General features: G+C 35.7%; 1 protein-coding gene across 4 annotated transcripts in view; it reads left to right on the top strand.

Annotated features, from left to right (window-relative positions):
* The window catches only part of arhgap45a (Rho GTPase activating protein 45a), a 71,591-nt gene that overhangs the window by 49,694 nt on the left and 7,484 nt on the right, over nucleotides 1-14,413 (top strand). For all 4 annotated transcript variants that reach the window (XM_068214937.2, XM_005171466.6, XM_009298940.5 and 1 more), the window contains exons 12-19: nucleotides 1,891-2,028; nucleotides 2,466-2,656; nucleotides 5,748-5,875; nucleotides 7,019-7,120; nucleotides 7,204-7,302; nucleotides 7,729-7,892; nucleotides 12,523-12,711; nucleotides 12,922-13,059. In XM_068214937.2, the coding sequence (XP_068071038.1) occupies nucleotides 1,891-2,028; nucleotides 2,466-2,656; nucleotides 5,748-5,875; nucleotides 7,019-7,120; nucleotides 7,204-7,302; nucleotides 7,729-7,892; nucleotides 12,523-12,711; nucleotides 12,922-13,059 (1,149 nt within the window). The remainder of the gene's footprint in view (nucleotides 1-1,890; nucleotides 2,029-2,465; nucleotides 2,657-5,747; nucleotides 5,876-7,018; nucleotides 7,121-7,203; nucleotides 7,303-7,728; nucleotides 7,893-12,522; nucleotides 12,712-12,921; nucleotides 13,060-14,413) is intronic.

Raw genomic sequence — 14,413 nt, 5'->3', positions numbered from 1 at the left:
CGAGTCGGAGCCGGAGGCGCCGAAGGACAGCCGAGCTCTGGCCGATTACTGTAAAGCCATGCGGGGGTATAATTCGCCCTTAAAGCGGCCGCTTGGTCACAAGACGAACCGGCAGGGGCGGACTGGTCATCTGGCAATTCTGGCAAATGCCAGAAGGGCCGGATTATTTTTTAAATGTGGGCCGGTCAGCAATTTTTTTAATATTATTTATTTTTTCATATGTATTGTTTTTTAAATGTAGGCAGCTTTTATCTCTTGCGAGATGTGAATATTATGATGATGATGGTGATAATAGTAAGAATAACAGTAAATGTTAAGCATCGGCCCAATCAGCAACAACTGGCTGGTTTCGAGATGGGCCGACCCAATCTGAGGTTACGCAGACATAATCAAAATTTGGCAAGAATGTCAAACAAACAGTAAGTGCAACACAAGCTAATTGTCAGAGATGGACCATAAAAAGGGAAAGGCAGTCAAGTCAGACATTGCCAAATACATAAAATTAACTGAACTAGTCTCGAAAGGGGGCAGTACAGTGGCGCAGTAGGTAGTGCTGTCGGCTCACAGCAAGAAAGTCACTGGTTTGAGCCTCAACTGGGTCAGTTGGTGTTTCTGTGTGGAGTTTGCATGTTCGCGTGGGTTTCCTTCTGGTTTCCTTCACAAGGCCAAACACATGCTATAGGTGAATTGGGTAGGCCAATTGGGAATTGGGTAACCCAGTAATGGGTTGCAGCTTTGAGGGCATCCACTGTATAAAACATATGCAGGATAAGTTGGCGATTCCCAGATTAATAAAGGGACAAAGCCGAAAAGAAAATGAATTACATGATTGCATATATAAATGGGTTGCTTTTGTTCCAGTCACATAAATTAAATGTTTAAATATCTCTTAAATAGATACTGCTTATATATTTTACCATCTGTACACCAATATAAGTAGTCAATGTGCGTTTCCTTGGATGTTGCTGTGTCGGTGTGGTAATGTGGGCTGGTGTGGCTACAATATCAGGGCTGATTTTTAGTCCCAGTCCGCCCCTGCGAACCGGGAGAAATCAAAAGCTGCATTGAAACTTTTAAAAACCTGAATCAATATTGGAGTTACTTTAGCACGCTGGAGAAAGGACGACACCATGGCTGAAGTATCACTGTTAGACAGGTAATGTTCTGTTTTGAAACTATTTTATGTTAGATTGTGTTGTGTTATGTATGACTTCTATGCACAGACGTGTTGTTCAGCCACTGAAATCTCCCGCTGAAAGATTGATGTGATTATTCTCAGTGTCATAAGGTCCTTTGACAGCATCTATAATGTAGATTTATATTTAGTTTAACAACAAAACATCAGTAAATAGCGCTATACCGCCTAACTGCTTTATTGAGCTGACGTTGCTTTTATATTCACATTTACATACTGTTTACTGCTACTCTGAATATTCGCTCTGAAATAGCATGCAAGTGTGGCAAAGTATTTCATGTAATTCCTGCACGGCGCTGGCACTAACTAACTGGCGAATGACCTGAACTAGTGGGTTGTCTGTTGGCTGTTGTGACGCGGAGCGCGCGCTCGCGATTTCAGGGGGTGTGGCTTTGAAGCAAAGTCCCTCCCCGCCGTCCAAAGATAATATGCTAAGCGATTAGCATTTTGGCAGATCACCTACTGCACCTTTAACTAACAGTTTATTAATGATCTATCAACTAGTTATAACAGATAGTTCTAAACTATCTAATATCTTTAGATAATTCTAAAGTGTTACCTTAATAATTCAGACTTCAACTGTATATCATATACCGAACTGTACCGTGACCCTGAAACCAAAAACTCAATCAAACCCTGAGATGTCTGTATTTTTGCACCCCTAATATGAAGTGTGTATTGGCTTTGGTCTACAGGCGGAGGAGGCCGAGGCCACGTATCGCACCTGCATCGCTGATGCCACGACTCAACAGCAGGAGCTGGAGGACATGAAGGTGAACGTGTTAAAACAGATCCAGGAGCTCATCAGACAGACGGACCAGATCCTGCGAGCGGTGAGACGCATGCAGAACTCGAAACCATTCACTCCACTCACAATTCATTCATTCATTCTCCTTTGGCTTAGTCCCTTTATTAATTAGTGGTTACCACGGCGGAATGAACCACCAACTTATTTAGCATATGTTTTACACATCGGGCGCCCTTGCAGCCACAACCCAGTACTGGGAAATACCCATACACACTCATTCACACACACTCACACACACACCCAGCCGGGACTTAAACCAGTGACCTTCTTGCTGTGAGGCCACAGTGCTAACCGTTGTGTCGCCCTTGTTTTGAAAGTCTACCGGGAAAAACATTCTCCATCACATTTTATTTGAAATACTCTATTTGGGACACTCTAATCTTAATCTTGCACTCTGATCAGGGCTGCTGGTGTGTGTGAATGGGGATGACTGTGTGTTTTTGTTTTTTCATATCTGTCCAGTGCACCATCTCGTATTATCAGACAATGCATGTGCAGACCGCAGCACTGCCGGTGCATTTCCAGACGCTGTGTGAGAGCTGTAAGCTGTTTGATCCGGGTCAGCAGTATGCAGCGTACGTCAAAAACCTGCAGCTGCGCACCGAACGGCCTCTACAGTACCAGTTTGAGCCATACTCTGCTTCCAGCCACCAGTAAGACAATAAAACTGTTCCTCCTGTGAAAAGCTTGTGAAAAAACTGTGCATGTTTAATATTATAGCAATCAAAATAAACTAAAATTGAAATATGGTTTAGTGCAGTTATTAAATGGAAAAGGCTGCTTTTTATTTTTAAAATGGATTGCATTGTAGAGAAAGTTTGCTCATAATAAATTTTATATTTTATTATATTATATTATATTATATTTTTTATATTATATTATATTTTATTATATTATATTACATTTTATTATATTATATTATATTTTATTATATTTTTTTAATAATATTTTATTATATTGTATTATATTTTATTATATTTTATAATATTATATTTTATTATATTATAGTATATCTTATTATATTTTATTATATTATATTTTATTATATAATATCTTATTATATTTGATTATATTATATTTTATTTTATTATTCATTTCGCCACAAAGGAATGAACCGCCAACTTATCCAGCATATGTTTTACACAGCGGATGCTCTTCTAGCTGCAACCCAATACTGGGAAACACCCATGCACACTCATTCACTCACACACACACACACACACACACACACTCATATACTTCAGCAAATTTTGTTTATTTATTCCCCAATAGCGCATGTGTTTGGACTGTTGGGGAAACTGGAGCACCCGACAGGGAGAACAGAGGGAGAAAGTGCAAACTTGCACAGTAATGTTAACTGACCCACCAGGGACTCGAACCAGCGACCTTCTTGCTGTTGGGCAACAGTGCTAAACACTGAGCCATCGTGTCGCATTAGATTATATTATATTATATAAATTATTATATTATATGATATTATATGATATTATATTACATTATATTACATTTATTATATTATATTATATTATATTATATTATATTATATTATATTTATTATATTATATTATATTACATTATATTATATTATATTATATTATATTATATTATATTATATTTATTATATTATATTATATTATATTATATTATATTACATTATATTATATTATATTATATTTATTATATTATATTATATTACATTATATTATATTATATTATATTATATTATATTATATTATATTATATTATATTGTATTATATTACATTATATTATATTATATTATATTATATTATATTATATTATATTATATTATATTATATTATATTATATTATTAAAAAGTGTGGTCACCTATTATTATTAGGAACAGAAAGACAACAAATTTAATTAAACTACAAAATTTTAACTACATGTATAAACTTTTATGGTTCCCTTAATGTTTTTTCTCTTTATTAAAATTTTATTTTATATTTTTATTTTACAATTTTTTTAGGTAGTACTGTTAAATTACTTACATTTAGCATTTTTCATTAAGATTCAAGCAACTTACATGGCAAGGGTGTCCATTGTCCCCTGTGTTAATCTTGCTTGAAATAGAACCCCTTGCAATGGCAATTAGGTAAAGACCCAACATAAAAGCTGTAAAACGCAAGATGCAAAAATGCACTGAACATTGTTATTATTTATTTATTTGTTAATTATGTACTGTTATCATTTGAATTTATGTCATTCATTTACATATTTATTTTCACATTTTTACCCGTTTGTCTTTTCACTTTTTATTTTTATTTTTAATTTAAGTATTTTGTTCTGTAGTTCAAACAAAACCCAATAAATATATTTTGGGGGAAAAAAAGATACAAGCAACTTACAAGTGATGATAACATAAGTACTGCAATTCATCAGAGAGAACCAGTATGTAAATGCTATAAGTCAAGTACTGAATAATCTAATGCAGTGGTTCTCAAACTTTTTTCATCAAGTACCACCTCAGAAAAAAAATTTCTCTCCAAGTACCACCAAAATGAGCAGTATTGAAATACAGTAGCGTAGTAGGCCCAGTAAAGCAGCTACAACTCTGCACAGTTGAAAACATGGCAGATTACCTCAAAAATATAGTCTATATGTCATATATGGCATATTATATACATCATTTTTGATACATTTTGAAATGTGTGTAGCATGTACATGACATATTTAATTTCTCCACGTACCACTTGAAGAAAGCCTGCTTACCACTAGTGGTACATGTACCACAGTTTGAGAAACACTGATCTAATGCATATACTCAAATATCTTATAGTACAGCTTCCCATAGAAAAAAGAAATAAAAGAGAGACGTGTAAGGTAAGGGTGTACTCATTTATGCTGGGCACTGTATATTAGATTTTTACAATATATGCTGTATATATATATATGCTGTATATATATAAATATGTGTGTGTGTGTGTGTGTGTGTGTGTGTGTGTGTGTATGTTATTTATATATATATATGTATGTATATGTATGTATATGTATGTTATATATATATATATATATATATATATATATATATATATATATATGTATGTATGTATGTATGTATGTATGTATGTATGTATGTATGTATGTATGTATGTATATATATATATATATATATATATATATATATATATATATATATGTTATATATATATATAACATATATATATATATATATATATATATATATATATATATATATATATATATATACAGTTGAAGTCAGAATTATTAGCCCCCCTGAATTATTAGATCGCTCGTTTATTTTTTTCCCCAATTTCTGTCTAACGGAGAGCAGATTCTTTCAGTAAAAAATATTTGACTAGATATTCTTAAAGACACTTCTTTACAGCTTAAAGTGACATTTAAAGGATTAACTAGGTTAATTAGGGTAGAGTTAGGGTAATTAGACAAGTCATTGTATAACAGTGGTTTGTTCTGTAGACTATCCAGAACAAATATTGCTAAAGGGGGCTAATAATATTGACCTTAAAATGGGTTTAAAAAAATCAAAATGTACTTTTATTCTAGGCGAAATAAAACAAATAAGACTTTCTTAAGAAGAAAAAATATTATAGGAAATACTATGAAAAATTCCTAAATCCGGTCAACATCATTTGGCAAACATTTGAAAAAGAGAAAAAAATCACAGGAGGGCGAATAATTTGGACTTCAACTGTATGTTTGACAATTTGTTAATGAAGGGCATTTCTATTATTGCTATCAGGCAGTTACTTCGTACCCGGAACAACAGCCTGTCCAATGACCAGCGACAAAACAGCTGTGAGGCTCCTACCACCCCTGAGGAGGCGGGGTTTGGAGAAGGAACTGTGGTTAAGCAAAGACGAGGTCAAGGTAAGTTACAGACAACTAATAGACAGAAACAGATGTTTTATAGAGAACACACACAACACAACACAGTCTTACCCTATAAATTAACCTGAACTAAGTGTAACAGAAGCCAATTTTATGATTATTGCATATAGTGTTGTGCAATATAACCATTTATATACGGTATGGACAAAATAAAAAGTCTAATGTTTAATATTATTATGCTTAATTGTTTATATCGTTTTGTCATGAAATGCATTATTTACATTAATACTTTTTTATAATTAACATACATGCAATATTAAATTATGGGATGCAGACAGAAACATGAAGAGCATCATGAGAAAGTTGCAATCTAGAAAGTACGGTGTTAACATTTTGCATGTTATATAGGGATATTTTTATTTTTATGTTGAATCTGTTATCATTCGTTTTTGAAAAGTGTTTAATATTTTATTATTATTTATTTTATATTTCTACATTTTCTTATAAAAGTGAGAATTATGATCACTTATAAATGAGTATATGCTTCAAAATGTAAAAAAAAATATATATGTATAAATTTATAAATTTAAATATATAAATTTATATGTAGTTAATAAATATCATTGATTTAATTGACAGAAATGGTACTATATCATAATAACCATTGATATATACAGTATATTGATAATCGGTAACACTTTACAGTAAGGTTGTATTAGTTGATGTAAGTTAATGCATTTACTAACATGAACAAACAACAAACAACACATTTATTACAGTATTTGCTCATGTTAGTCAATGAAAATACAGTCATTCATTGTTAGTTCATGTTAACTCACAGTGCATTAACTAATGTTAACAAGCATGAATTTGGATGTTAATAATGCATTAGTAAATGTTGAACAACAATTAATAAATGATGTACAATTATGTTTATGTTAGTAAATACATTAACTAATGAAACCTTATTGTAAAGTGTGACCTGATAATCAATGATATATATATATATATATATATATATATATATATATATATATATATATATATATATATTGTTATCAGGATATGAGACGTATGTCTTATATTGTGAAATTAGATTATTTTTTTACATCATTGCCCAGCCCTATTTGCATGCACAATAAAATAAATAGTGAAGAAGTGTGTGCTGTTTTGTCTCTGTAGTTCGGGATCACCATCAGGCTCATAAGTCCTGGCCCTCCACACTGAGTGACACTGACAGTGTTGGTCCTGGAAGTGGACTGGGCTCTCCCACCAACAGCACTGGTCTGTAAAAAAATGTCAGCTTTATACAATTAATGAGTAAAAACACTTCAATAAAATAATATCGTTTAATGTTTTGATCTTAGGAGACATCTCAAAGCCGTCAAGGCCAGTGTCTGCGGCCACTTTATCATCCAATGAAGATTTAGAGGAGAGAGATGGTGCCATGACCCAGTTCGAACAAAGTAAGTAATCGATTACAAGTCAGTTCCTTCATTTATTTTCCTTCAGCTCAGTCCCTTTATTAATCAGGGATCGCCACAGTGGAATGAACTGCCAACTTACACAGCGAATGCCCTTCCAGCTGCAACCAGTACCGGGAAACACACATACACACTCATTCACACACTCATGCAGTGTAGCCAGTGTAGTTCATCAATTCCTCTATAGCGCATGTGTTTGGACTGTGGGGTAAACCGGAGCACCCAGAGGAAACCCACGCTAACACGGGAAGAGCTTGCAAACTCCACACAAAAATGGCACATTTTTGAGATTTGTTCCTATCTATTTTCTGATCACACACACCAAACTTTAAACTTTTCTTTTATTAATTATTAATTGTAATAATTAATTATTATTATTAATGTGTCTGGATGTTTGTTGTGTTTTAGGCATAAATGGGATTGAACCAGAAATCGTGGCTCCCACTGGACCATTCAGAAACGTTGGATTGTCCAAAGCTGCAAAAACCCATCGGCTGCGCAAACTTCGCACGCCATCCAAGTGTAGAGAATGTGACAGCTACGTTTATTTCCAGGGTGCAGAATGTGAGGAGGTGAGACTGAAGATAGCCCAATAGGCAGGGTTGATTCATTTTTGGTAGCCCAAATGGACAACATAATAGCCCTGGGACGTCAGGCTAGCAGTTTTGCGAACCCTGTTTGTTAGTCAGTCAGTCAGTCAGTCAGTCAGTTAGTTAGTTAGTCAGTTAGTTAGTCAGAGTGACTGAGTGACTAACTAACTGACTGACTGACTGACTAACTAACCAACCGGCTGACTGACTGACTGACTAACTAAGTGACTGACTAGCTAATTGACTAACTAACTAACTGACTAACAAACTGACTGACTGACTGACTGACTGACTGACAGTCAGTCAGTCAGTCAGTCAGTCAGTCAGTTAGTTAGTTAGTTAGTTATTTAGTTAGTCAGTTAGTTAGTCAGTTAGTTAGTCAGTTAGTTAGTCAGTTAGTCAGTCGGTTAGTTAGTCAGTCAGTCGGTCAGTTAGTTAGTTAGTTAGTCAGTTAGTTAGTCTGTTAGTCAGTCAGTTTGTTAGTCAGTTAGTTAGTCAGTCGGTTGGTTAGTTAGTCAGTCAGTCAGTCAGTTAGTTAGTCACTCAGTCAGTCAGTCAGTCAGTTAGTCTGTTAGTCAGTCAGTCAGTTAGTTAGTTAGTCAGTCAGTCAGTCAGTTAGTTAGTCAGTTAGTCAGTCAGTCAGTCAGTCAGTCAGTCAGTTAGTCAGTCAGTCAGTCAGTCAGTCAGTCAGTCAGTCAGTCAGTCAAATATTTAGTTAGTCAGTCAGTCAGTCAGATAGTCAGTCAGATAGTTAGTCAGTCAGTTAGTCAGTCAGTTAGTTAGTCAGTTAGTTAGTTAGTTAGTCAGTTAGTTAGTTTGTTAGTTAGTTAGTCTGTTAGTCAGTCAGTCAGTTAGTTAGTTAGTTAGTTAGCTAGTTAGTCAGTCTGTTAGTCTGTCAGTCAGAGAGTTAGTCAGTCAGTCATTCAGCCAGTCAGTCAGTCAGTTAGTTAGTTAGTTAGTCAGTCAGTCAGATAGTTAGTCAGTCAGTCAGTCCGTCAGTCAGTCAGATAGTCAGTCAGTCAGTCAGTCAGTCAGTCAGTCAGTCAGTTAGTTAGTTAGTTAGTTAGTCAGTCAGTCAGATAGATAGTCTGTCAGTTAGTTAGTCAGTCAGTCAGTCAGATAGTTAGTCAGTTAGTTAGTTAGTCAGTCAGGTAGTTAGTTAGTTAGTTAGTCAGTCAGTCAGTTATACAGTCAGTCAGTCAGTCAGTCAGCCGGTTGGTTAGTTAGTCAGTCAGTCAGTTAGTTAGTTAGTCAGTTAGTTAGTCAGAGTGACTGAGTGACTAACTAACTGACTGACTGACTGACTAACTAACCAACCGGCTGACTGACTGACTGACTAACTAAGTGACTGACTAGCTAATTGACTAACTAACTAACTGACTAACAAACTGACTGACTGACAGTCAGTCAGTCAGTCAGTCAGTCAGTCAGTTAGTTAGTTAGTTAGTTAGTTAGTTAGTTAGTCAGTTAGTTAGTTAGTCAGTTAGTTAGTCAGTTAGTTAGTCAGTTAGTCAGTCGGTTAGTTAGTCAGTCAGTCGGTCAGTTAGTTAGTTAGTCAGTTAGTTAGTCTGTTAGTCAGTCAGTTTGTTAGTCAGTTAGTTAGTCAGTCGGTTGGTTAGTTAGTCAGTCAGTCAGTCAGTTAGTTAGTCACTCAGTCAGTCAGTCAGTTAGTCTGTTAGTCAGTCAGTCAGTCAGTTAGTTAGTCAGTCAGTCAGTCCGTCAGTCAGTCAGTCCGTCAGTCAGTCAGATAGTCAGTCAGTCAGTCAGTCAGTCAGTCAGTCAGTCAGTTAGTTAGTTAGTCAGTCAGTCAGATAGATAGTCTGTCAGTTAGTTAGTCAGTCAGTTAGTTAGTCTGTTAGTCAGTCAGTTTGTTAGTCAGTTAGTTAGTCAGTCGGTTGGTTAGTTAGTCAGTCAGTCAGTCAGTTAGTTAGTCACTCAGTCAGTCAGTCAGTTAGTCTGTTAGTCAGTCAGTCAGTCAGATAGTTAGTCAGTCAGTCAGTCCGTCAGTCAGTCAGTCCGTCAGTCAGTCAGATAGTCAGTCAGTCAGTCAGTCAGTCAGTTAGTCTGTTAGTCAGTCAGTCAGTCAGATAGTTAGTCAGTCAGTCAGTCCGTCAGTCAGTCAGCCCGTCAGTCAGTCAGATAGTCAGTCAGTCAGTCAGTCAGTCAGTCAGTCAGTTAGTTAGTTAGTCAGTCAGTCAGATAGATAGTCTGTCAGTTAGTTAGTCAGTCAGTCAGTCAGATAGTTAGTCAGTTAGTTAGTTAGTCAGTCAGGTAGTTAGTTAGTTAGTTAGTCAGTCAGTCAGTTATACAGTCAGTCAGTCAGTCAGTCAGCCGGTTGGTTAGTTAGTCAGTCAGTCAGTTAGTTAGTTAGTCAGTTAGTCAGTTAGTTAGTCAGAGTGACTGAGTGACTAACTAACTGACTGACTGACTGACTAACTAACCAACCGGCTGACTGACTGACTGACTAACTAAGTGACTGACTAGCTAATTGACTAACTAACTAACTGACTAACAAACTGACTGACTGACTGACTGACTGACAGTCAGTCAGTCAGTCAGTCAGTCAGTCAGTTAGTTAGTTATTTAGTTAGTTAGTTAGTTAGTCAGTTAGTTAGTTAGTCAGTTAGTTAGTCAGTTAGTTAGTCAGTTAGTCAGTCGGTTAGTTAGTCAGTCAGTCGGTCAGTTAGTTAGTTAGTTAGTCAGTTAGTTAGTCTGTTAGTCAGTCAGTTTGTTAGTCAGTTAGTTAGTCAGTCGGTTGGTTAGTTAGTCAGTCAGTCAGTCAGTTAGTTAGTCACTCAGTCAGTCAGTCTGTTAGTCAGTCAGTTAGTTAGTTAGTTAGTCAGTCAGTCAGTCAGTTAGTTAGTCAGTTAGTCAGTCAGTCAGTCAGTCAGTCAGTCAGTCAGTCAAATATTTAGTTAGTCAGTCAGTCAGTCAGATAGTCAGTCAGATAGTTAGTCAGTCAGTTAGTCAGTCAGTTAGTTAGTCAGTTAGTTAGTTAGTTAGTCAGTTAGTTAGTTTGTTAGTTAGTCAGTTAGTCTGTTAGTCAGTCAGTCAGTTAGTTAGTTAGTTAGCTAGTTAGTCAGTCTGTTAGTCTGTCAGTCAGAGAGTTAGTCAGTCAGTCATTCAGCCAGTCAGTCAGTCAGTTAGTTAGTTAGTCAGTCAGTCAGATAGTTAGTCAGTCAGTCAGTCCGTCAGTCAGTCAGTCCGTCAGTCAGTCAGATAGTCAGTCAGTCAGTCAGTCAGTCAGTCAGTCAGTCAGTCAGTCAGTTAGTTAGTTAGTCAGTCAGTCAGATAGATAGTCTGTCAGTTAGTTAGTCAGTCAGTCAGTCAGTCAGATAGTTAGTCAGTTAGTTAGTTAGTCAGTCAGGTAGTTAGTTAGTTAGTTAGTCAGTCAGTCAGTTATACAGTCAGTCAGTCAGTCAGTCAGATAGTTAGTCAGTCTGTCAGTTAGTTAGTTAGTCAGTCAGTCAGATAGTTAGTCAGTCAGTTAGTTAGTCAGTCAGTCAGATAGTTAGTCAGTCAGTCTGTCAGTTAGTTAGTTAGTCAGTCAGTCAGATAGTTAGTCAGTTAGTTAGTTAGTTAGTCAGTCAGTTAGTTAGTTAGTCAGTCAGTCAGTCAGTCAGTCAGTCCGTCCGTCAGTCAGTCAGTTAGTTAGTTAGTCAGTCAGTTAGTTAGTTAGTTAGTCAGTCAGTTAGTCAGTCAGTCAGTCAGTCAGTCAGTTAGTTAGTTCGTTATAAAGCACATTTAAAAACAATAGTTGCTGACCAAAGTGCTGTTCAAAACAATAAAAACAAAAGAATGTACATGATAATTAAATATGCAATCAAAAATTTATTGATATAAAACACTTCAGATAAAAAATATGATTTAAGCTTGGATTTTAACAAAGAAATATAATAACAGAAAATATGACCACATTACCCCTCTTCTCAGAGGTCTTTGTTGGCTGCCTGTCCAATTCAGAATTGATTTTAATGTGCTTTTACTGGTATATAAATCCCTCCATAATCTAGCCCCATCCTATCTCGCAGAGCTGCTTCATTTTTACACTCTGGTGAGATCTCTTAGGTCAAGCGATCAGAATCTTCTTTCAGTTCCTCAGTCCAGACTGAAACGTGGAGGGGACAGAGCTTTCTCTGTGGCAAGTCCTCGGTTGTGTAACACCTTGCCCCTTAAGATTAGAATGGCTCCATCATTATCTATTTTTAAATCACTTCTTAAAACGCACCTTTTTAGCTTGGCTTTTTAAGATTATTTTAATAGTCCTTTCTACTGTTACATGTTTACAGACATTTCTCCTGCCTTATTTATAAGTTTTTATGTACTGTCTTATTATTATTTTACTATGTCTTATGTACAGCACTTTGTTAAGTCTTGTGACTCCTTTTAAATTTGCTCTATAAATAAATGAACTTGAAAGAAAGAGATGATACAGTTTGAATTGACATAGGTAAGCTGTTAGTTTGAGGCCACCCTTAGGTTCAGTTCAATTCATCTTTATTTCTGTATTGCTTTTACAGTGTGAATTCTGTCAAAGCACCCTTGCAAAAGCTCTGTCTCAACCTGCAGTGTGTAAAGATCCCTGAATAATGTGTGTGTGTGTTTGTTTTAGTGTTTTCTAGCGTGTCATAAGAAGTGTCTGGAGTCTCTGGCCATCCAGTGTGGGCATAAAAAGCTCCAAGGCCGCTTGCAGCTCTTTGGTCGGGATTTCTCTCAAGTCCTGCATGGTAAAGAGGACGCTGTTCCCTTCATCATCAAGAAATGCATCACGGAGATCGAGAGGAGAGCGCTCAAAATGAAGGTATGACGGAAAAAAATAATGAGGGGGCATTTACACAGTGTGCTTTTCCATTCAACAGCCCCATTGTGTAAAACTTACAAAAACTCCAGCAACAGAAGGGTAGTAGATTGTGAGCAACAGCATATTCTGGTTTTGGTGATGATTTGGAAGCTTCAGAAATGTGATGCAGTAATCTGTATTAGAGTAATGCTTTATTTTTCATGTGTTCAGGGAATCTACCGTGTGAATGGAGTGAAGACCCGTGTGGAGAAGTTGTGTCAGGCCTTTGAGAATGGAAAAGAGCTGGTGGAGCTCTCGCAGGCGTCTCCACACGACATTAGTAATGTGTTGAAGCTCTATCTGAGACAGGTGAGAGTTACACTGCATACAGTACTTGTAGTACATACTGACTGCTTTACTTTTCTAATCCAAAATCCAAAAAGAAAAATTAGCCAATGATTGACTTACCCTTACTCTTCTGTAGGTTTACACGGTCTAAAAAATGCTGGGTTGTTGTAACCCAAATGTTAAGACAATTATGGACAAATAAAAAGTGTGTTTTAAAAAGTGTGATTTAAATTTAACGGAAAATATTAACCTGACTGTTGGTTTTGCCCATCTGTTGGCTTAGCAACCTAGCATTTTAAGAGTGTATGAATTTCTTTTTTTAGTCAAATCCAATCTGAGTTATTTTAAAACATTTAAAAATATATTTTATCAAATTAATTTTCTAGGGTGAACTAACCCTTAAGCATTTTTCTTTTCATTGTGCAAGAAGCGTAAAAAGGTGTTTTTCTATTTTTTTCTATTTTTATTCTGGAGAAAGTCTTATTTCTTTTAGTTTGGCTGGAAAAAAAGAAAGAAAAAAAAATATATAAAAATAATAATAATAATCAGGGGTGTAACAATATTACAAGTGGAACCGAAATATTGTGATACACAAACCATGATACGTATCGCGAAACTCTTGTGGCGTACCGCAGTATTCTCACACCCCCTGCTGCCCATTGTGTTGAGGTTGATGTCACTTGTCTCTAACTAAATAAACCAATTTAAATATCTTTATTTTATCACATTTGATTCAATTGTATTAGTAATGATGAACTTTTGTTCTAAATAGTATATTCTACAGTTAGTATTTTCCAAGTGCATGTCATATGACTTGAGTGAGCATCACACTCGGTTCTACTGTACGCAGGATGGCTGCTTCACATATTATTGAGATTGCAGATCCCCAGACACATTTAAGTCACCTGTGTGGCAACATTTTGGTTTTCCAGTGGAGTACAGGAATGGAATTTGTGTCGTAGAGAAAGCGCACGCCTATCTGTCGTAACTGTTTCACGAAACTTACTTATAACATTCAAAAAGTGTGGTAATTATATTTCACAATGTGAGGGTGTAAGCAAAAGACACTGACAACAGAACTGCCATACTACCAAAAGGTGATTTTAATGTACAAAAGTGAAACCGGAGTAATGCCCAAAAAAATATTTACAATTATAAAAATATAATAAAGTAGCCAATTCAAACAAAGTATCAAACAAAAATTAGTTCAACTCAAGAGTAATGGGACGATAGTGAAGCCAAACAAAAGAAAGAAATATAATAAAACAATTCTAATTCATGAATAACCCTTTACCCTGCTAGAAACTGATGAAAAGAAAAAAAAGTTCTTCAGCGCCATGCGCCGCATTCTTCCCTATACTGAAATGTAGAATAA

Source organism: Danio rerio, chromosome 2 (genome assembly GCF_049306965.1).
Source record: "Danio rerio strain Tuebingen ecotype United States chromosome 2, GRCz12tu, whole genome shotgun sequence".
Taxonomy (NCBI): domain Eukaryota; kingdom Metazoa; phylum Chordata; class Actinopteri; order Cypriniformes; family Danionidae; genus Danio; species Danio rerio.
The sequence above is the reverse complement of the archived record's forward strand: the minus strand, read 5'-3'. Positions and strand labels throughout refer to the sequence as shown.